General features: G+C 38.8%; 1 protein-coding gene across 1 annotated transcript in view; it reads left to right on the top strand.

The window, feature by feature from the left end:
* The window catches only part of SLC35D2 (solute carrier family 35 member D2), a 29,867-nt gene that overhangs the window by 2,307 nt on the left and 3,979 nt on the right, over positions 1 to 23,581 (top strand). The window contains exons 2-11 of the mRNA XM_019554708.1: positions 7 to 119; positions 4,806 to 4,839; positions 5,724 to 5,810; positions 9,015 to 9,082; positions 12,530 to 12,601; positions 13,620 to 13,688; positions 14,582 to 14,684; positions 15,725 to 15,817; positions 19,747 to 19,814; positions 21,997 to 22,075. Coding sequence (XP_019410253.1) covers positions 7 to 119; positions 4,806 to 4,839; positions 5,724 to 5,810; positions 9,015 to 9,082; positions 12,530 to 12,601; positions 13,620 to 13,688; positions 14,582 to 14,684; positions 15,725 to 15,817; positions 19,747 to 19,814; positions 21,997 to 22,075 — 786 coding nt within the window. The remainder of the gene's footprint in view (positions 1 to 6; positions 120 to 4,805; positions 4,840 to 5,723; positions 5,811 to 9,014; positions 9,083 to 12,529; positions 12,602 to 13,619; positions 13,689 to 14,581; positions 14,685 to 15,724; positions 15,818 to 19,746; positions 19,815 to 21,996; positions 22,076 to 23,581) is intronic.

The raw sequence follows: 23,581 nt of genomic DNA, 5'->3' as shown, positions 1-23,581 counted from the left end.
GCGGAGGAGCCGGCGCCCGCCGCCCCGGCGCCGCTACCGCGGCTGCTGTCCGCCCTCTTCTACGGCGCCTGCTCCTTCCTGCTCGTGCTGGTCAACAAGGTGGTGCTGAGCACCTACAGGTGAGCGAGCAACGCCACCCCCGGCCCCAGAGCCACGGCCAGCCGGCCTGGCCCGGCTGGCTGCCCTCCCGCCTGGGCGCGCACACACACACGCACGCACGTATCCACGCGCAGGTGCAGAGATGCGGGTTTGTATCCGTGTATGTGTTTAGACAAGCATGCTTGTGCAGGTGTTTACATGTATGCGTGTATACACACGTGCATGGGTGTGCGTACACACGTGTGTGGATACACACATACCTGTCTGTGCATACTGTGTGTGTATGTGCATGTATATGCGCATGTGTGTGTGCACATGTATATGCGTGGGTGTGAGTGCATACACACTTTTAAGTGCACCCGTGTGTGCCTGTTTGTGTGCATGTACACGTATATGCCTGTGTATGTGAATATAGACACATATGTATATGTGAGTACACATAAGTTTGTAGTCACACTTTTATAAGCAAGAGGATTGTGGGCTATTTGTTTACTTCCTGTGGTTTTGATCCCATCTCTTGGTATTTCCTAGCTCTTACTCTTTTTATGCAAAGAGTTTTGCAAATGAGGGCAGAGGAAACAATGCCTCTCTGTTGGGGAAGAAGGACGGGGCAGCCAGCCAATAAAGGGCAGGCCTCTGTAGGGGCGTATTAAGAGCTTGCTTCCAGTTTAGGTAAAAAGCGGCAAGAGAAGATATGCAGCTGCAGGAGTTCACACTGCAATGTTGGGGCTTCAGCCCATACCCTTTACCCTAACATTTACTGGAACCATTTGGAGGCATGTTGGCTGCTATGCTCTAAAAGAGGGAGCGCTCTGTTATCCAGGGCAAAAGAACAAAAGGATTCCAATGCATACATACGGAAATGTGAAACTACTGGGTTCAAGGCACCTCTGCATATTTTACAAAAAACAAAACAAAACCAAAAACCTCTGCATATTTTAATTTTCCTTTCGTAATCTTTTCAAGGAAATCCTTACCATTCAGGACCCCTAGAGATGATACACTCTAGACAGTCACCTAGAAACATGCGCTGGCTCTGCACAGATCACCTAAATGCTTCATAAGCCTTCTTTGGACTAGCATGAGTGCTTTATATTGTTCAGCTTGCACCTGCATGATAATGTTGGTCAAGTCTTGCAGTTCAAAGTTTGTCTCCTCGAGTGGTAACTCTTGTTGCTAAGGAAACACTCTTACTGTTGCAAAGCAGGTTTCCCTGCATAACTGCAATGAGAACAACATTCACAATGCTTTCATTCTCCCTAAATTAGTTCTGTAGTTTTGAATACAGCGATATAGTAAACTGTCAAAAACATCCTAAAACTAATCTTTACAAGGAACAGGTCAGTTAGGAATTAATTTCTTTAATTCAGATGTATTTCCAGTATGCATTAATGAAACCAGTCTGGCAGAAAATAGTTATAAATTTTTCTCTGTTCTTTTATAGAAATAATATTCTGTTTTTGTGATTACTGAAAAATAAATCAACTATTTGCTTATCTGTCAAAAAAAAACAACCAACCCACTTGAGATCTTTGATTGTATTTAGATTCTGTTGAAAATTCCTCCTTATATGACTTGCTTGAGTTCACATAGGAGCCTCCAGTAAATCCAAGAGCTGATCCTTAAATTTCCTGAGTTCCAGCCATGCTCCAAAGATCTACTAGATTCTTTCTTATGGATGCAGAAGAGGATCTTGGGGCAATTGCAAGCTGAAGTTCAGCATTGAGCCTCAGTAACACAGACCTCTGCAGCCATATGGAGTTGCATTATCTTACTGTAAAACAAAGTCAAATACAGAAAGAAACAAGCCCAGTTTTTGTAGGTGAATAAGAGTCACATAAAGCAAAAATTAGTAAATGAACTTAAATGAACAGCAAATGAACGGAATGAACAGGGAATCAGGATGTTTTTCAGTGTTCCTGTCAAAAGCAGCTTAGGAAGAAATCCCCACAATCATTAAATTCTTCCCTCGTGAGTAAGAATGAAAACGCTTACTTTCCTATTTTGAGAATTCATCAAAAGCAGCTCAGGAAGAAATCGCCAGAATCATTCAATCCTTCTCTCATGAGTAAAAAGAAAAACACTTTCCTGTTTTGAGAATTCTTCACAGTCCAACAGCAAAACTACTTCTCAGCCATACACAAAGAAGTGGCTTTTCTTTAAATATATTTCCAGTCCCTATTTAGCACCTAACTTCCTACATACCTGTATGCACAGTTTTGTAGGGATCAGTGCTTTTTGTATGTTGATAAGGAAGTTTTGCAATTAAGAATCACAATAATATACCAGACTTCAAGTGTTTGACTTTGTAAAGGGAGAATTTTTAAATAAGCCGTATTCTAAAATATAACTTTTTGGCTTTGTATGAAATTAAAATACATTTTTATTAAACTAATTATTAAATAAATAAATATATTACATCTTTCAGCTTAAAAGAATCACAAAATTACCATCCTCTTATCTAATATAGTATGTCCAAGATTCTTCAGCAGTATTTTTAAGCAAAGTTTTGCTATCTCTTTAGGACCCATTTTTTCCCTTTTAACTTACTATTTATTTATAAGCTTTAACAAAAAGGCAAACAGCACACAGTATGCTATGTTGCTTACATTTTTTAAGACTACTGTTTGAAATACACCACAGTTATGTAAATTATGTAGTATATGCTTCTCAGATTTTGTTATAAGTCAAGGGTTTATTTCCTATAGAGATGGATACAGACCAAATACTAATACAGCGATCATGGGCAGAACTAAGATTTTGAAAAAGGGGGTGCAGATGGTGAGGTGCATCAGTACATATAACAATACATATTTTTTCCAGTTAAAAAAAAATAAAAGTATTACTAATATGCTAGCAGCCCAGGGCTGTATTATTTAGTTTAAGAGTGAAGCAAAAGCAACAGCTTTATTGGAATGTGCATTAATTTGCTATATCCTATAAATAAAAGCACAACAAACTAGGCAAAAATGATCAAAGTATGTTGTTTTGTTAGTCCGTGAGTCATTAGAATTAAACATGTATTTCTTTTTCAGATTTATAAAACCAAATCTAGCCTTGCGGAGCATATTGACAGTGCTTCCAATGCTTCACTGAGTTATTTCCACACCTGAGTTAATGTTTCTGGCTAGAGTTCCAAGCAATCTGCAGGGCTGTGAAATAGGAGCTATAGATGACAAACAGACGAATTACAGAAGAAAGGTTAGCTTGATTAGTTGGAAGGGATAGAGACCATGAAGACACCTGTAGATGGAAGAATTTAAAAGGAATCAGGTAGATTATAATGAAGTTTGAAGCCATTGACTCTGTCACTGCTGCCTGAATAGAACGGCTACTGCCACTGCCAGGCACTTGGTTTTAAACTTTGAGCAGAATAGGAATCAAAGGGGTTGCATGCTAAAAAACAGGCTCACACAATTTGTATGCAGCATGGCTATAAATGCCTATCATTTCCTCTGTGAGTTTCCAGGAAATAGAGATTTGGGAGTCTTTCTCTTTGCTAGGGTTTTCTGACACTTTATCAATGTTATGTCTCTGGTGTGATTATGACATTTTTTACTGCTGCTGTTTCGCTAATACCGCATTCTCTTCCCGATGTCATTCGGCTGAAATGATAGTTCCTAGGCTTCTTAGTGGTGCTTGAATAGTTCTTGGTGATTGCTGTGATGTATAATCACCTCCTTATAGGGTAGTGGAGCCCTGCATACCTAGAAGATTTGTTGAGAATACTTCATGAAGGTTTTACATATAGACTTGCAGTGAAAACACTAAATCATTATTGTGATTCATGTTTGTGTATTAGACCAACCCTTAGCAAAGCCCTTCCTGCAAAAGGCTAAGTGCATGCAGGAAAATAGTGACTCAGTAAGCCAGAGGTTCTAATCTGTTGTTTATGGGGCCAGAGGTGTGTGTGGGAATTTGTTGCCATATTATCTTTTTTATGTCAGTCTGCCCAGGGAGAATTAGTACCTTAACTTTAAAAATAAAAAAAGAATAATAAAGTTAATTTTAATTAACTTAACCTGGATTTTACTGAAAAAAAAAATGCGGAGGCTCTCTCTGATCCTACAAACACTGTGCTAAAACTGTGTCATCTTTTCCATTCAAGTATTTGTGCTTTAGGCTGAAACTAGACATAGCGGGACAGAAAAAAGGAGAGAAAAACATCACAGAGAATTGCCTGTTAAAATGATCTGGAACACTGAGCTCACAGCCCCAAGGTTGTGTCACTGAGTCTTTTCCTGGGAGTTACAAAAAGTTTCTGCATATATATAGTTTCCTTTAGTAATTGTTTCTAGACAATGTATCTGTGGAGATAAGCTTTCATCTCTAAATAGCTACAGAAATTTTAATTGAATACACAATTTATGAGAGTATACACTTCAAAGAACTACCAATAAGGAAGTATAAATGCCATTATAAAATGTATGTTTAAAATTCTCAGATTTGGTTGTACTGACCATAGTTGGTTACCTGTGGCATAGTGAGTACTTAAAATAAGCCATTGCTTTCTTGTAGGAATCTTTATTTAGTTATAAGAGTACAGAGATTTGGGGGACTTCAGTTAGAGTTGCTGGTTGTTCAGCAATTTTGAAAATTTGGCTAAGCATTTAGGTGAGTAATTATAGATTTAGAAGCTAGACTTTAGACATCTCCTGCTTTCTTTGTGTTGAGGATGTATATTTATAATTGTCTCTTCATTTCAGCTTCCCATCTCCAGTGTTTCTTGGAATTGGGCAGGTATGTTCAACAATACAACTTATATTGTACGTAGGACTGATAAAGAAATTTGAAGTGCTTTAATGTAAAGGAACATTAGAAGGAAAGAGTCATCATATAGCACAATAATACTGTTCTAAAATAGACAAATTCTGAGGAATGATTTGTTTTAACAAAGGTAAAGAATGTAGGAGCCATTTCAGTTCTGCAAAAGCATTTACAGTCTTTATCATAAATTTGGTTATGACGTTTCCTTTGTGGAATTTCCTTGTGAACCGGCCTCATGAGCGGACCCTGAGCAGATTGACTCTGGCATGTGAGATGCAGCCTGGGGACTGGTCCTGCACCACTCATCCAGCCTAGGGGCCAGAAGTTTGAACACCACTGTTCTAGCCAGTAAAGCATATCACATTTGTATTGTTGTTTCAGTTAGGTGACAGTCAAAATTGGTACCAAAGAAAAATATGCCAGCTGTTTCACTGTGCTCCAAAATGTTCTTTGAAAGAAACACTGGACTGACATAGGCCAGGGACAGTCATTACATATTTGTTGATGTGATCAGAAACCGTCTATACGTGAACAGAACAGAAGTTTGGCATGCATAGACCGGTTTAAAAATGGTAGAACCCAGTCTAAGATTTACCCCTGCTCCTGCCCCCCTACTAAAGGGCAAAGTGTATGTTTTGTTCACTACCCATCTAAAGTGCGCCACTTACGGAAAACTGCGTAACTTAGATCAGTTCTGCATCGGGCTTCCTGAATGTACCTAGCCATATTCTCTAATATTTATCAAATATGTATCCTGAACTTGTCTTGAAAGCTGTTGATACATCTGCATTTTATCAGTTTAAAGTAGCCTTTTGTTCTTACGTGTTTCTTGCCTTTTTTTCCTTCTTTTTTTTTAGATGGCCACTACCATACTTATCCTATATGTATCAAAACTAAATAAAATTATTCACTTCCCTGATTTTGACAAAAGTATCCCTGTGAAGGTAGGAACATTGTTTGGGTTTGGTAGTTAAATTGTTAACAGTGTTTTTATGGCAGGTTTTCAAAGATGTTTTCTCTGGAGAAAAGCTGTAACAGAAAACTAGCAAATGTTTAATTTCCTAGCTCTCTTCTACCAAATGTGATTATTTTATACTTTTGTTTCATTAATCTGTTGTAAATTGATCATTTAGTTTTATTATAACAGTCTTGAATTTAACAGCAAGAATTATAGTGTATAACCAAACTGTAGTTTCTGTTTGGTATCAAGAAGTGGGGCTTTGGAGCTTGGGAAATTATTTTTGATAGCAATAATACCTCCTTAGGTCAGCCTCATAATATGACTTCAGTATTCTGCTTTCCCTGCATGTGCAGATTTTTTTGCGGGCGTCAAGTGAAGATCTGTGTTTGATGTAATAATAAAATGTTCTGGCCTATTATAAGGAGCATCTAGAGGAATATTGCCTTAATATTTACACAACAGTAGGAAGTAGTGTTTAATTATTGCTTTGTTTGTGAGTCCTTAAATGCTGAATGTGATGTTTTGGCCCCATTGTGATCAGTGGAGCTAAAGTGAATGCTCGTTTTTCTGTTGTAAGACATGGGTAACTTCTGTTGCTTTCAGTCAGGATTACTCAAATTCTTCAGTAATCAGAAATACTCTGATGATATATTATATCGGTTCCTAGGTCCCTGACCAAATTTGAGACCCATTATGCTAGATGCTGTACATGCACATGAGTAGAGACAAATTCTGTACTCAAGGACTTATAGTCTAAACAAGCAAGACAAACAGAGCAGGAGAAAGGGTCTCGTATCTCAGTCTGTGAACTAAGGCAGGGAGTAACCGAGGTAGCATTCTCAAGTGAAAGGATAATAGGCAGAATCTTGCAGAAATCATTGGGACTTTGCATGAATTCATGCATCTGCCTATATACATTTTATAGGCTTTTGGTCTAATTTGGTCTGTCCCAGGTCACACAGGAAGCATGGCTGAGAATTAAACCCAGATTTCTTGTATCACAACCTGCTGTCTTAATTATGGAATTATTTTTCCTGTAGGGCAGGGTTGTTCAACTTATTTGGCTTTGTGGGCCTGATCTGGACCGTGGGGCTTCTCACAAGCTAGATGACCTACCTTTTGTGGCAGCATGGCAGCTTGTCCAAAGCCCCAAATTAGGCAGCAGGCAAAGGAGTGGGTTGTCAAATGGTGGCTGTATTAACTTTTTGGGTTCTGGAGCTGGACCAGTGCGGGAGCTCTGGTAGCACACTGACAAGCTCTGCAGGCCACCAGTTTTTCTGTGCAGGGTTTAAGGATTAGCATGGCGCAACTAAGGGAGCCCTGTGTGCATTTAGCTCCCAAGGACCCTACCAGGCATAGAAAGAAGTCTCTAAAACCAGTTATAGCCAGAGAGGACATTTTCTTTTCTGCTTAATGTGGTTGCAGAAGAAATCACAAGCAGCTTTGTTTCTAAAGGGCAGTGGAACAAGCTGCACAAACGTGTTGGTGATCTTATTCTCTGTTCCCATCCTCTCCTAACATGTGTCTTCAACCCTATGTTCTTAATGTCTGAGGTTTAAAAAAATGTATTACCTGTTTTCTTCTAAAAACATCCCAGCAAACTGTCAAAGGATTATCTTGTGACAGGGTAGCAACACAGTTATGTACCAGCTATAGTGGACTGGATTTTCCTAGTCACAGTGAGTCAGCTGTATTTGTCTGCGTTGACTCTTTTACCTTTTAAAGTGCATAGTGTACTTTGCCTGGAATAATTCACAGTAGCAAAAATTCCCATTTGCTTTCATGTATTCTTGTGTTATTGGAACTTATTATTCCTAGCCTAGTTTGTCACAGAGTTGTTCTTGCTCAGCGTGCCATAGGCCACAAAATGATGGTGCCATGCACTCTCATCCTCTCTGTATTTGAGGGGAGGGGAGGCACAACTGAGATACAATCTCTGAATTATAGATCTGTTTAAATAAATTGGATTTTCAGTTTGAGATTTGGGTCTGCAAAGTGCTGGTTTTGATTATAAGACTTCACAGTTCTTAGCCCTTGTTAAGCAGTATTTCAGTGCCTGCTGGGGTTGTGCTTGATAAATTGAAGTTAGCTGTGATTTTTATCATTAGAGTAAGAGAAATTATATTCCCTTTCCCTTGGCATTTGTTTCCATTTTCACTCTGTACCTAAACAAATGACAAAACTTCTGAGATGTTGCATGTGTCTTTGTGCACTTTTTGGTCACAGAGAGCTTTAAAAGTCTATAGCTTCAGGCAGGCACATTTCTCTGTTTGACACCTGCAGAAACCAGCACTATTGGTTTCAATCCCTTCCATGGTGCAAATTATTTTTCCCTGTCTGTCAGTCCAATTCTGTTAGCTGATGCTAAGCAGGGGCTGGGCCATGGCTCCAGATTATCTTCTTTGCCTAGCACGTTTGGCATTTGTCTCCAATGGCCTTTCTGTGTCAGAAGAACACAGAATATTTGGAATTCTACCTGGCCCCTCTATAGGGATCCGTAACATTTTGTCCATATTCTTAGGGCTAGTTCAGTCTATTTATAATTTATTTGTATTGTGGTAGGGCCTAAAGGCTTCTGTCAGGGAAGGACCCCATTCTGGTAGACATTACCCTGATGACCAGGCAGGCTCTATCTAGCTGTAAATGTTTAATTTTTCTTTGCACCAACCTCAATAATTAAGGAGCTCATTAGGTACTCTCATAGTTAGGTTTAAAAATAATCCCTTTCCTATACATGCTAGTATATAAAGTACCCACAAGAGCACGGTTAACACTTTCTTTCTATCTTTTAGTTGCATCCAAATACAAACAGTGGAACTAAGCTAAAAATCAAGGATCAATTTTATAAACGTGAGACCAGTTCAATTGCTGAAGTGTTTTAGATACTCCATATTGGATAAATAGTCAGCTGCTGGAATTCAGCATAGTTTCACTGGAATCAATAAAAGCATTCAGGCCAGTTAATACAAAATGAAGTTCTAAGTCAATGAGTTAAATGGGTATAGATTAGTTTACAAAGCTATTGCTGTTTTTTCTTTTCTTTAAGAAAAATAACCTAACAAGATAACCAAGTTATTTCAGGACATAGGGAATTGTACATTTATGAAATTACATATATTAAATAAAGTTCCTCATCTCTAATTTAAAGTATAGGTCTAATCTGAATTATACTCTGACTTCATTGCAGTTGTTCCCTCTGCCTTTGATTTATGTTGGAAATCACATAAGTGGATTATCAAGTACCAGGAAACTCAGGTACAGTAAATACAGGGCATGGGTAAGCTGTCTGCTTTTTATGTGTATATATTTGTAGGTTCGAAGTATACGTTTAAGATTAAGAATTTCAAAGCACTGCAGAGGTGCTTCTTATTTTTAATCAGTGATGTATGGTTAAATTCCCTGCACTGGTTGGAAAGTCTCAACCAAAGCATCAGACCAGTTTGCAAACTATGAGTTGCATTTTAGAAGTACAGTAAAAGCTCTGTTAGCCAGCATCTCCCAAGAATGGGGGATGCCGGTTAATCAAACGTGCCGGTTCATCAAATGGCAGACAAGGTTCTTTGGGTGAATCTGATATCTTTTATTAGACCAACTAAATTGTTGGAGAACAGTTTTTAAGCAAGTTTTTGGCTGTGCTGGTATGCATACAAGACAGGCAGTCAGTGAAAATGTAAATACATAAATGTATGCATACCAGCACAGCCTCTGGCTTTTTTATTTTTCATTCCATCAAGGAAGAGCACACATCAATTACTGAAACTTCCTTAGCCTGACGAAGGGTTTTTGAACCCGAAAGCTTGCTTAAAAATTGTTCTCCAACTGTTTAGTTGGTCTAATAAAAGGTATCAGATTCACCCAAAGAACCTTGTCTGCCTGTGACCTTAGACCAACACGGCTACAACCTACACCCCTGTAACATGGCTAATCAAATGTGCACCGTCTGGTGCACTCCCTGGCATCAGTGTGCCGGGGACAGGGAGGGGGCCCTGCACAGGCTGCTTTGTCTTGGGCTGCGGGCTGAAGAAGTGACAAAGAAGAACTTCGCTCATGGCAGTGAAACCGGAAGTCCTCGGAAGCGGTACTTCCGGTTTTGCTTTTACTGCATCCCTCGGATGCCGGTTAGTAGAGCTTTCCGGCTAATAAAGTGCCAGTTAACGCGGTATTTTCTGTACTGAGAGGAAGCATAAATACAGCTTCTTTGCACCAATTACAGGGTTTGCTTGCTTTCTGCGGGTTCTGTATCTGCAAATTCGCTCTTATGCAATGACCCTTTTTATACCAAAAAATTCATTATATGCGAGGTAAACTCATTCTTATGTGATCGGTGTGGTGAAAGCCCGCTGTCAGCTACTTTGTGCGGTGCACTGTGGGAGCAACACACACCAAAATATAGTCTCCTGTGTGGATCTTTGCTCCTCGCTCATTGTCTGCGACACGTGTTTCTGTAGTTATCTCCATTAAGGTAACATTCACCACCAACCTGTGCCTGTGTGTACTGTCTGCTGTTGGTGAGCACCAAAATTGTTTTGTAAAAGTGGTAGAAATGGGTCTGGGGGTCAGTACAATCTAGGTCTTGGAGCATATCTCTATTTGTTACATTGTAAAGTGGGTTTCCTTTTGCAAATTTGAGTTATGTGCCATTTTTCAGGAATGCATGTACAGCATAAAGCGAGGGAAACCTGGAATGTGTTTCCGCCAATGAGCACTCTTCTGGGTGGCTGTCTTCATACCAGTGGCTCAGAGGAAGGGTTTATGAAGAGAATGTAGACCAGAGGATCTGCTGTGTGGATTAAATGAGTAATCTTCCAGAGGAGTAGGAGCACCTGAGGGTAGCAAGACTGTAGTAGCATCTGAGATTGCAGACTACCCCTGGATCATGTTACTGAAAGTTTCCAAATTCCAAGTTAATAGATTCATAGATGTTAGGGTTGGAAGGGACCTCAGTAAGACATTGAGTCCAATCCCCTGCCCTAGGCAGAAAAGAGTGCTGGGGTCAGATTATCTGTGGAGCTATGCTAGGTGATCCTTATTTTTGGCTGAAACAGAATAGATGGGAGAAATGGACGATATGCAGAAGAGAGCAGACTGGGCAGTGAGCTTTTTTCTAAAGGCACTAGATACTTCTTACACTGAAGGCAGCTAAAAATATATGCACAATTTCCTAAAATATCTTTTCTTAGTATAAACAATTATTTTTGCTGAATGGTGTTCAGTTGCTTGTGGGAGGGGAGTGATCTGTATGATTGAACATGAATGGGAAATTAAGTAATATGTCAGACTACCTCTGGTACCTTGAAAAGAAGTTTAATGATCATTGTAAACTTTTATCTAGCTTGCAGCATTTTAATGATAAATATATTACAAGTGGGTATCATGTTGGGTTCAGATATCTGTTTTATAATTTTGAATGGCTTTCTGGAGCCTAATATTTCTTTCTTTTAATAAAACAAATGATTTTTTCAGAAGATTAGAGACCTGATTCTTGTAGCTTTTATTCATGCTCCATTACATGTACACACAAATTGTCCCGTTGAAGTGACTGTTCATTTCAGTACTGTTTAATAAACCACAACAATATGGCTGTCAATAACTCCTTAGCTAAAGCAGATGTTTTCAGTGAAGTCTAACAGAGTTTTGCTGTTTCACAAATTGTTGCAATTCTGAAATGGAAAGGGTTTTGTTTATTATAATTCCAAATGCAAAATCTTCCTCTCCCTCTGTCAAAGTATTCCTTTAGATTTACTATTTAAAATCATTCCTCATCTTTTCATGTGATAAAAGTAAGAATGAATGCAGTGTTCTTATTGCTAATCTTTTATTTATAATACAGAATTTTCCACATCATGTAGTGTTTCTGAAAGGATATGTCCAGAAGACAAATATAGGTTCTATTTATATAAGACCATCTTTCAGTGAATTTTAAGATTTTTAAATCACAATCTGGGATTTGTAGCATGATTTGATACTGTTGTTAGTTGTTATGTTGTAAATGGGATTAATTGGTCCAGATGGCTATACTGTGAGATTTCCAAAATGTCAGCTTCAAGTGCATTATCAGTAAATGCAGAAGGCACCCCAAATACAGCATTCAGTGAGTTCTAACAATCTGGTTTTCAAAAGCAATACTGTAATTTGTTTTATGGGCAGGGTTGCATCATCTTTCTTGTTTCTAATATGCACCATATTTGTGTCTTCTACACGTAGAACTCATTCACAAAGTACAATTCCTTGTATTTTTTTATTATACATTTATAGAAATCCTAAAATTTAAGTAAGTGAAATTCAGTAAATTCAGCAATCACTGATTGTCTTTAAACATTAAAATAAGCGCCCTCAATTTACGTATTTTTATGATCTCTCGGATTTTTGTAGGCTTTAGTTCATATAGATTGCATTCAGCAGAGGTTGAAAATAGCCACTGCTCTTTCTTTCCTCCTTTTCTGACACAGGAGACTTTGTAACAGGTAGCAGCTTCTTTGTTTCTTTTAAAAAACTGGCAAGCCTCATTATTTCAAGTCAGTCTGTTATCTAATCTGACTCTAGTGTCAGACTGACATTTTTATGTATGTTAAGAGGCTGAGAATTTGTTCTGGTAATTTAAAGCTGGTCTAATAATTTCATCCTCTGCTTAGTAAAAATAGATAAGGATTAAAAAATAAGAATGCTATGCATCTGACCCTGTGCTTGGATTTTTTTTGACAGTTTGCCGATGTTTACAGTGCTCAGGAAGTTTACCATTCCACTCACCTTACTGCTGGAAATCATCATACTGGGGTGATCTGTTTTTTCCATTTTAAAATACCTTTATTTTATGTCATACCAAAAGGGGTATTTTTGTCATGTGATCACTTTATTGGACGCCTCATTCTCACTAGCTAATAGAACAGGGACGGGCAATTGTCTTGGACAGAGGGCTGCTTAGTGAGTTTTGGCAAGCCATCGAGGGCCGCATGACAGGTGGCTGGGGACAGATAAATATTACTTTTCTAAATTTTTTTAGGGGCCCCACAGGCTGGATAAAATGGCCTGGCTGGCCGTATTTTGCCCACCCCTGTAATAGAACGTATCAAATAGTTTAGAAAGCAGTTAGGGATTGCTTATTCGTGAAATTGCTGATTCATAAATGCACATACATGTAGATACAAGAAAATATTTCTGCCTGCCCTAATTCACTTGACTCCTTCACATGAATAAGGCAAGCAGAATGGGACCCGGTGAGTTTTGATTGGCTAAAATATGGTAATTTAGCCAATAGGGGTAATATAGAAATATATATATATATTTTTTTTATACCAATATATAAAATATAGTGGTATAATATATATATAATATTTATATTATGCCACTATATTTTATACATTGGTATAATATATAAATGAAACAGCACTATACACTATATATATTTTTGGGGTTCTATCTCTCTCTCTCAAAAAAAAAAATATATAGTATATAGTGTTTCATTTTAATCAGGGAAAAATGTGGATTTGGGGGGGGGCGTTAATTAAAAAATTGTTGGGTTTTTTTTTTATCAGAGAAAATTAGGACCCCTGTTAATAAGAGGCTTATCTGACTACAGTTTCCATTACTTCGGTGATTTTAAATTTTTGTGGCCCAAATCCTAGAAGTCCTATACATGCAGCGAGAGCTTTGCCTTGTTTAAGGCCATCAGGTTTTAATTGTTTTCCAGTTAATTATTTTCCAAAAGTTAATTGCTTTGAAATCTCACAAGTGGACTGGGTGCCATTACATTTCCTCTCTAACTGTAAATATGAACTGTGTTTTTTATTTACAGGAAGAGATATCCACTGAGTATTATAGTCAGTGTATTTGCCATCATTCTTGGGGCCTTCATAGCAGCTGGGTAAGTCTTTTATTTGTTCTCAATAAATGTCTTCAGTGTTTTATCTGCACTGCTTTTTTTTTTAACTAAGTACCAAATCTGAGTAAAAATCCTATTAGTGAAATTACCTCAGATAGTACATCTGCTGAAGTCAATGGCAGCCACGAAATAGAAATCCAAAGTCTAGTCCTAATGGAATAATATTTTGCAATGCTAGGTTTGAGATTTATGACAGCAGGTTTTCTATACTATAACACTGAATACAACAATGTCATAGGAAAAAATACCTGAGTCCTTGTTAGAGTGGGTGACATTTCACACTAACTGTATGCATAACATTATTAAGTGGCCACAGTTCATATACATTTGGACAAGTTCAAATTAGTATTTTGGGGTTCATCTATTCTACTTCCTCTACTTTTCCTGTTGACACTTTTTGGGAAGTTGCAATTCCGTAATGTAAGTCCTAAGTTTTAGTTTGTTATATACAAAATATGAATGAGTTATAATTAGATTAGTATTTTCCATCTGGCATGACCTTAGTGCATCCACAGTTGTATGAAATAATTTATCTAATGTGACAAACAAAACAGAAGAAACACTGATTTTACTTATAACAATAGTTTTTTGGTTATTACCTGTTAGAAATAGTATGCAATTATGGGACAGGTTGTTAGCACTGAGCCAGGTAAATTCTATACAATTCTTTTCTTTTTTCTTTTTTTGGTGCCAGTTCTTGGAAATTTGCTTTATTGTGCTGACTTGTTTGTAAGACAACTGCTGGTAAAGCCTTGAATTTGATGAGGTTTCAAGGTTTGACTTTTTTCATCTATAAATATATCTGCAGACAATAGAATGCAAAAATTATATATACATGCAAAAATATATATATAACATAACTTCATGTTTTTCAGATCAGATCTTGCTTTTAATTTGGAAGGCTATACCTTTGTATTGCTAAACGATATCTTCACAGCAGCAAATGGAGTTTACACAAAACAGAAAATTGATCCAAAGGTAACTTTGTGATGAACAGATTTTATAGGGGGCATATTTTTATTTTTTGGAAAGGACTTACCTTCTGTTATAACATGACTAGATGAATGTCAAGTAACACCAGATTTTAACAAATATAATGAGTTTCATGTGCTTTCATATTCTAGTTAATTACATGATCTTTATTACAGTTAACCTAGGGAAAATTTCAGGCTGCATAGAAGGAATTAATATATTTGACTTTTACCCAGTTCACCCTTAATAGCGGAGTGGAGCATGGTATTATATTATGTCAAGGGTGTCAAACTCCTCTGGCTCCAGGAGGACAAGTCCACAGGTTGAAATAGTGGTGTGGAGCCAGACTGCATTGGGCCCACAGTCCCCCTTCCTTTCCCTTCCACCCCCCACATGCTGGATCAAGAGCTTGCTCCATGTATATAACAAGAGTAGTGAAAACACAGCAGTATGAGCTCAAAACTGGTCTCTTGTTAGGGCTGTACATTAGTTGCCATCCCATGCTGAAGCCAATGGTGCCATGCCTTCATTACTATTTTTACTCTTGCTAGGTACCTTTTAGCTAGCAAGTGTCTGTCTATATGTGCTACCATCACATGCTCATCGTGCTGTGTAGGTCTCCCAATCCTAACAAAGTGTAATCTGCATACTAGCTCAGGCTACTCCTGAGTCCTTACCCTGTACAAGATCTGGTGGTTCTTCCAAAGCCCAGCTACACCAGGCTACATTCCAGAATTCACCAGCTGTCAACACGAAGCAGTTCAGGATATGGACTTAATTAAAGTTCTAGCTCTGTGATTGAGACTATATACCCCTGAACATGAGGCAGTACAGAACTGAGTGTGCAGACATGCTGAGTGAAATGGTAGTTCATCACAGTGATTAAAGGCTTTAAGTGTAAAGATTGTGATTCTGTTATTTCAGTTGTGCTGCACTGAGTTATGCCTGAGTTATGCCTAGTCATAAATAGACCACCAGAGCAGTGGTTACGTTGTTATTGCCTAACATGTTTCAAATCTCCAAAAGGTCTGTTTCATATTTCATAGGAGCTGGGGAAATATGGAGTCCTTTTCTATAATGCTTTTTTTATGGTGATTCCAACGGTTATTATCAGTTTCTCTACTGGAGACCTACAGCAAGTAAGCAGCCTCTTCTCAAATTTCCACATTATCTTACTTTATGTGCATGTTATGTACTCAGAGGTCCTAGGAGTAAACTGTGCTAGCAGCATTCTCCAAATTTATAGCTTACTGATCTGAATTAATTTCAGCAGGGTGCAGAAAATGTTACTTAGTATATTCTGGCTGTTTATTTCTTCACCCAACCAGAAATATTGGCCATTCATTTTAACAACATAAAAGATGATTAATAAAACTGTAAATGCACTTTCTCTCCTTAAAAAAGAAAAAATAAATCTACACCATATTGTATCGTTTTCACATTTAATGTTAGAGTGATAAGAGAGTGCTCTTATTTGACTGTGCAGGTGCATGTGCACATGCTATTAATGCTCTATTAGCTTACCGTACATTAAAATATGCAGTATTTTTTTGGAGCGCATCTACATTTGTGCCCCTGGGGAGCAAATTTGCTTCTGACTGGAGCAGTTAAGTGCAGGGCTATTCCTGGCCTCTTCTGCCCCTCCTACATCAGCCAAGGGGGTGGGGGGAACTGCAGGCTCCCCCAGGGGCCAGCCCCAGCCTGGCAGGGGACATCAGAGTAAAGTCTGGGCTCTAGGGGAGCAGCTTCCTGTCCCAGGCAGTTGACTCCTGCCCAGCCTTGGCTCTGAGATTGGAGTGGAGGCTGGGACTGCCCTGGGCAATTCCCTGCCCCCTGCTCTTTGCGCTGACTAGGAGCAATTTGCTCCCAGTCAGCTGTCTACACATGTGCTACTATGCAGTAAATCTACTACGTGTATATATAGGTGGTAGCCAACTATGCAGTAGACAAATTTACTGTGCAGTAAATGTTGCACACGTGTAGACGGTGCTGCTTTACTGCGCAGTAGGTTAGTTTATTGCGTAGTAAAGCATCTCGTGTAGACACACCCTACTTTACGGATTTTTTTAAAAGGCAGTTTTTCTTCTGTATGTGGATTTTACCTTCAGAAGAAAGAGCCTATAGGTAGTAGTCCTTGGGTACTTTTACACATGCTGTGGGAGTGGAAGGGGGTAGCACTTTAGAGTGGCTCCGAGAGCTTATTTATTTAGAGCACCATCGTGTCTCATATATTAGTGTCTCTGCACTTAAAAATTGCGGTGGGGGTGGTGGAACGAAAGCTTGTCGAATAAGCATACCTGTTCAAGTCCCCCTGCCACCTTAAGTGCAGGGACACGAGATGCAGGTAGCTGCTGGAGCACAGCAGTTACCACACTCCAGCAGGCTCTATTAATCAAGTCTGCTCCTTCACCACACTAGAATTCCAGTGCATTGGAGCAACCTCTGCACTTGTGTATAGGTGGCCATTGCTTCTTTCAGTAGTTCCCTTTTAGTTAATATTTACCAGTTACGTGCTGTTGTGCACTGAACAGGCCGTGACATTTTTATATCGGTGTATTTTTAAAATACTGTCATTACTGTGGTGAAGTTCTGTCCTCTGTGTGAAATATCATCTTGTAGCCTCAGTTTAGTTTAGTGAACTATTGTCTATTTCAAAAGCATATCAAACAGCCTTGTTTGTGTTTTCAGCAGAGGCCCAAATTTTTACATGGTAATAGGGTTTAACTATAGAAGACTGAAAGGGTGGAGGCATTTCAGTGGCAGTGCACAAGGAAGTTTACTGCTGTGGTTATACGCTGGTCAGAGGAAGGATTTCATTGTCCTGGGATGTTTATCTGGCACTTCTCAAAAGCAATTCAATGATCTTTTTGGTTTTTTTTTAAAACGAAAAGAAAACCACAACAAATCTATCACAGCTACTGAGAATACATTTAATTTAATCTATTAGTATTAAGTCCCATTACTTTTGGAGAGGAAACTCAATGGCCACATCTACACGAGACACTACTGCACAGTGGTACTGGGCATTTATTTAGCACTTGTATAATCAAATACTAAATGAATGCACAGTAACTGGAGTTACTGCACAGTAGTGCTGGTGAACACCTTTTTAGTGACACTACTGTGCAGTAGCGTATTGGTACTGTTGGTGATGTGGTGCTCTACTGTGCAGTATTATTCGGCCACTGCGCAATTAGCTTCTTATGTGGTCAGTATCTATGCGGTAATTAAAATAACAGAAAATGCAGAGAAACTGTTGAATGATTTTTAGATTAGTGTAAATAATACCTTTAATTTAGCTGATTCTCAGATAACAGGAGTTTTTATTGTATTTCTGCTATCTCGTCAGGGTTTGCACTTCAGTCCATTATGAGCAGTATACAGTCTGCTGTGATGGGCAGTGCCAACCAAAATATTTATATTCAGTCTGGGTAATGGAGGAAATTTTTTTCCACTTCCCATGACTAGTGCAGAGTTGATAAAATAGAGCATCTCATAAACAATGCTGTCTGTGAGTGTCTCAGTCAGTCATTTGTCCATAGCCGTGCTGGATGATTATTAGCACATCTTACTCTGAGAAAGTGAACTGAAAAAAAAAGAGAGAAAGTGAAATCTCTTTGATGCTTCTTTGTAACAGTCATGATTCCAGTTTTTTTATGGCTGCATATTCGATCATTTAAACTATCTGGTTTGGGTGCTGGAAGTAGTCTCAGTGGTCAATAAGGGGGAAAGTGACCTAACATAATAGTTGCCAATGTATAATTTTGATTTCTGTTATCCTCTTTCACAAGAAACAGTCTTCAATATGATGTTTTAACTTCTTAATTAATGTGATAAATGAAATATTTGAAATAGTCCTTTCCTTCCATTTGCCAACTACTTCTGTTAGAATGAAGGAGTGTTCTGATGTCTCTTTTTACAAGTTTCTATTTTCAGGGAGCTGAATGAAGGCTTCTTAAAGATACACGCACATTCTTGTTTTTGCAGTAAAAAGAAAATGTTGCTCAATACTTGTATGTGAAGATGGTGTTAAGCTAACCATCCTTACCTAAGGCTTTGCATAATATAATGGTTTTTTGAAAAGGTGGATGATCAACCAAATTGTTTACTCCCATCAGCCACTACAGCCAAATAATTTGGGGTCTGGTTTGCAAAAAGTAGAGGCTCAATTGTATACCTTCTTTACCTTTTATACTCCACTATTGGCAAATCACAATTACGCAGAGCTAAATAAATCTCAAATTTCCATGAACGTTCATGAATTCCCGAATTACAACATGCAGTAAAGGGGTGATGTTGTAACCTTGATAGTTCAAGAAATACATGAAAGGAAAGGATTTTTGTGGATGATATCCTTTATTGGATCAGCTTCATGGTTGCAGTGCGTTCTTCTTTAGGTACCCTGCATTTGAAAGCCTGTGTAAGTCCAATAAAAATTATCACCCACAAAAATTCTTGTTTCTTGCATGCTGTAAATCCACTTAAGAAGCCCCTTGTTTATGTCTGCAAAGATGCTGAATATTCATTGAAAACTGTAATAAAGATCTCTTTGACTTCAGTAGATACAGGATCAGACCCTAAAATCTGTAGACTAACAGTCCTTTTATTTGTAATAGATACAATTCTGAGGGGAAGAGATTTATTTTTATAGCTTTTTACTAACGTTACTGTAAAGACTGCTTTGCTATATATAAATGATATACAATATCAACTCTATGCATAAATGGGTGTTCAAATCACTAATTTGTCTGAAGTGTAAATTAGTATTCACTGGTTGCATGGTGCTTTCCAGACACATTTTACCATATCAGTCTTCTACAGTTAAGTAATGACAGAGGCAATTGAAAACTGTTTTACAAATAAACTAAATTTGTAACTTGTTCGTACCATTAACTTGTTATTTACTGAGTTAAATTTGTAAATTGTTTCCAGTATGAATATTGACCCTTCATAATTCCAGTATGTATCTTAGTATTTTTTCATATTTTCATTTTAGACATATTCTCCATGTACGTATATACGCTTTTAATCATATAGCATCTAATCATATATTTGGTTTTTTTTATAGGCCACAGATTTCAAGCACTGGACAAATTTTTTATTTCTCTTTCAATTTCTTCTTTCCTGCTTGTTGGGGTAAGAATATAGTTTGACAAATGTCAATGTTTGGGCTACTATTATTTTGAATCTCAAAGTAAAATCCTCAAAGTAGGTCTATGGAAATTTCTAAGAGAATGTGCTTTATTAAAATATGGGAGAGAGACTCTCAGGAGATGTTTAATGACAAGGGACTGGATCCAAACTATTTTTATTGTCCTTAAAAATGTATTGGTTAGAAAAGTGTTACCTTTTTATTAAATCTCTCTTATTTGTCTCTTTCAGTTCCATGAGTTTCTCTCCCTGCAGTTAATAGATTGTAAGGTCGGTAGGCTAGGGTGTCTTTCTGTGTATTTGCTCTTTGAAGTACCTGGCACAACTTGGACTCTATAAAATGATGAATAACAATAAAAAAATACAGTTAGCATTGCAGAGCCAAAGAAGGCTAGAAAAGCCAGCTGGATTCTATTCTCTCTCACACATTATCAACCCAAGTGTCAGCTAATTTTAAATAATGTCATTTGTGTTACTGGTGGCGAGATAGCGTATAGGGAACGCAACCTGATTCACATCTCAGATAGGGCTTGAGCAGATGATATTTAGAAAGAACTTTTTTCTTTTTACTTGTATTTTGAACAAATTTGGTGTAGAGCCAATGAAATAAACAAAACAGTAATCCTACAGTGTCCTTTTTAGAGTTGCTTTTTTCCCAGAAGGTAGATATACTTTAAAGGGACAAGAGGAGTTGAAGTCTCCTGTAAAATATTGATCACCAGGGATCCTGGTTTTCTCTGACAAAAAAAAAAATCTCCCAAATCCACATTTTTCAATGATTAAAATGAAACACCACTAATATAGATATATTTTTCTGTGATTAAAATGAAACACCACTAATATATAGATATATCTACTTATGTGTCTACTAATATATAGATATCTCTCTATCTATATATTAGTGATGTTTCATTTTAATCACGGAAAAATGTGGATTTGGGATTATTTTTTTAATCCAAAAATTAGGGATTTTATTTATTAGAGAAAACCAGGATCCTTGTTTCATAGTTGGTAGGGTCGGAAGGGACCTAAGCAGATCATCTAGTCCAACCCCCTCCCATGGGCAGGAAAGGATGCTGGGGCCAAATGACCCCAGCTAGGTGACTGTCTAGCTAGCTTCCTTCTGAAGACCCCCAGGATAGGGGCGAGCACCACTTCCCTTGGAAATTGGTTCCAGCTCCTAGCCACCCTGAAAGTGAAGTAGTGCCTCCCGATATCTACCCTGAATTGACTCTCAGTCAACTTATGGCCATTGTTCCTTGTTACCTCAGTAGTGCTCGGGGGAACAGGGACTCTCCCATAGCCTGCTGGTCCCCCTTGGCAAGTTTGTAGGCAGCCACCATATCCCCTCTCAGCCTTCTTTTGTGGAGGCTGAACAGGTTCAGGTCCTTTAGCCTCTCCTCATAGCGCCTGCACTGCTGCCCCCTGATCACGCGAGTGGCCCTCCTTTGGACCCTCTCCATGTTGTCCACATCCCTCCTGAAGTGCACTGCCCAGATCTGGATGTAGTTCTCCATCTGCGGCCTGACCAATATTGTATTGGACAGGGGGAGGATCACCTGCTTGTGATGCATCCGTGGATTCATGACATAGTGTGGTTAGCCTTCCTAACCGCATCCCCACATTGGCGGCCCATATTCATCTTGGAATCAATAATGATTCCAAGATCCTTTTCTGCCTCTGTGCCGACAAGAAGGGAGTTCCCCAGCCTGTAGGTATGCTGCTGGTTCTTCCTCCCCAGGTGCAACACCTTGCACTTGTCCGTATTGAAACCCATCCTATTCTCATCCACCTGTGAACTGTTGATCACTTACAGTTCTGAGCACCTCTGAATGTTACTGATCCATCCTCAACTCATATTGGTATTTATAACTGAAGAAGATTTTCAGCACCTCTTAGAAGTTCTTTCTCCCCATGTATAAGTGGTACAAGTTGGATACAGATATAAATGCCACACAAGAAAAAGTGGCACATTTTTCTCCTTAAAGAGCTACTCTGTAGGGTACTTAATAAAACTCCATGTCAAGCAAATATTCTTTATTTTAAAACTTTATAACTAGATAACATTTTATTTTAGTGTACCAGGAAATGTCATTATTTTATGGTGTTTACTTACGTAATAGTTTCACATGTAATGGACTTACTAAGATTTGTCTGCCTACTTCAGGTTTCTCTTAATGTATTCTACAGTCCTGTGCAGTCACTACAATTCTGCACTTACAACAGCGGTGGTTGGTGCTATTAAAGTAAGTTGTAAAAGGCAAAAGAGAAATGGGAATATTGAAATGGACAATGTAGAGTCTTCAGTTCACAGGTGTCTTGAATATGTTTTAAAATGGCTGGCTGTATTTGCATGGAACTCAACATAAAGACTAGGGCTGTGCAAAGCTTTGGTCCCTGATTTGATTCAACAGAGATTTGACCCTATTTGGTGGCCAAATCTTTGAATCTGAATTGAATCAGAGGACTCTTTAATCTCTCCAAATCAATTTGAGAACCCTCCAAATTGATTCGGAAAGATTCAGACAGATTCAGCAATTTGGACATAGAGACAGTTTTAAATGTGTTTTATACATACCTCTAGGTAGCAGAGGCTCTGAATGCTGTGATGCTGGGGCATCTTACAAAAGCACAGGGGGCTCCCCTGTGGACTCAGCAGCAGACCTGGAAGTGGACCAGAACCACTTCCTGGCCCCCCTCCCCAGGGACTGGTGCCTCCTGGGTCTGGGGGGGCACCCGGGGTCCCCCTGTGGCTGATCGCTGAGCTGGGGGGGGGGGCATGGGTACTTGCAGTCCACTTCCGGGTTCACTGCCAAGCACTCTGGAGACTCCCCTGCTCCAGTGGGATGCTTCATCTGCCCCAGCATTGCAGCAATCATGAGCTGCACTGCTACCTCAAGGTATGTAGAAAAAAACTTTTAAAGCTGTGCCTGTGTCCGAATTGCTTATTCACCGAATTAGCATTGAATCTTCAGATTCAGATGCGGCCGAATTGAATCAGGTTCAGTGATCCAAATCAACATATTGAATCACTGTCCCCTATTCGGGCTGAATCTGAATCAAATAGGGCCCATTTCACGCAGCCCTAATAAAGATTTACCCTGCATCTAGGTGGCAATGCAATATTTTGCAGTGCAGGAGATCCACACTAGGGAAATCAGGATATTTTCTTGATGATGTAACTCAGGTTTTGTCTACATGTAAAAGTCATTCTGGTTTAGTCAAATATGTGATTTTAGCTATTTTTAGTTGGCCTAATGCAAGCCCTTGTTTGGATACTCTGATTTTAGTAACTTATCTTAGTTTACATTAAACTGATTAAGAATTGTCTTCATCAAAATCAAAATGAGCCTTGCTTAAACTGAAATTGGACTGTCCAGACAGCCTTTTGAACTGATTTAACACAGACAGTTTACAATAATATCAGTGCAGTGTGGATAAGACCTAAGGGTGTGGACATACAGACCATTTAATGTGGAGCAGAAAGGGGCAGTGACTTACCACATATGGCAGGGCACTGTTGGTGCCTGCCATTTTAAGGGCTGAACCAGACAGCGAGCAGGTGCTTGATTGCAGCAGCCATTTTGAGACACTGGCTGCCTATATAAACAGAGCAGGCAGAAACATTGCCTGGCTGAACTGCTTAATGGGACAGCTGCAGGTAGGAGCAGGAGGCTCATGGTCCTGGGCATTACATAAACTGCACCCTGCCGGGAGTGGGTCTAGTGAAGCTCCCAGTGGCATGGGAATCC

This window comes from Crocodylus porosus, unplaced genomic scaffold, assembly GCF_001723895.1.
Source record: "Crocodylus porosus isolate Cpor-Errol unplaced genomic scaffold, CroPor_comp1, whole genome shotgun sequence".
Classification (NCBI taxonomy): Eukaryota; Metazoa; Chordata; order Crocodylia; family Crocodylidae; genus Crocodylus; species Crocodylus porosus.
This window is presented reverse-complemented; position numbering and strand designations above follow the sequence as displayed.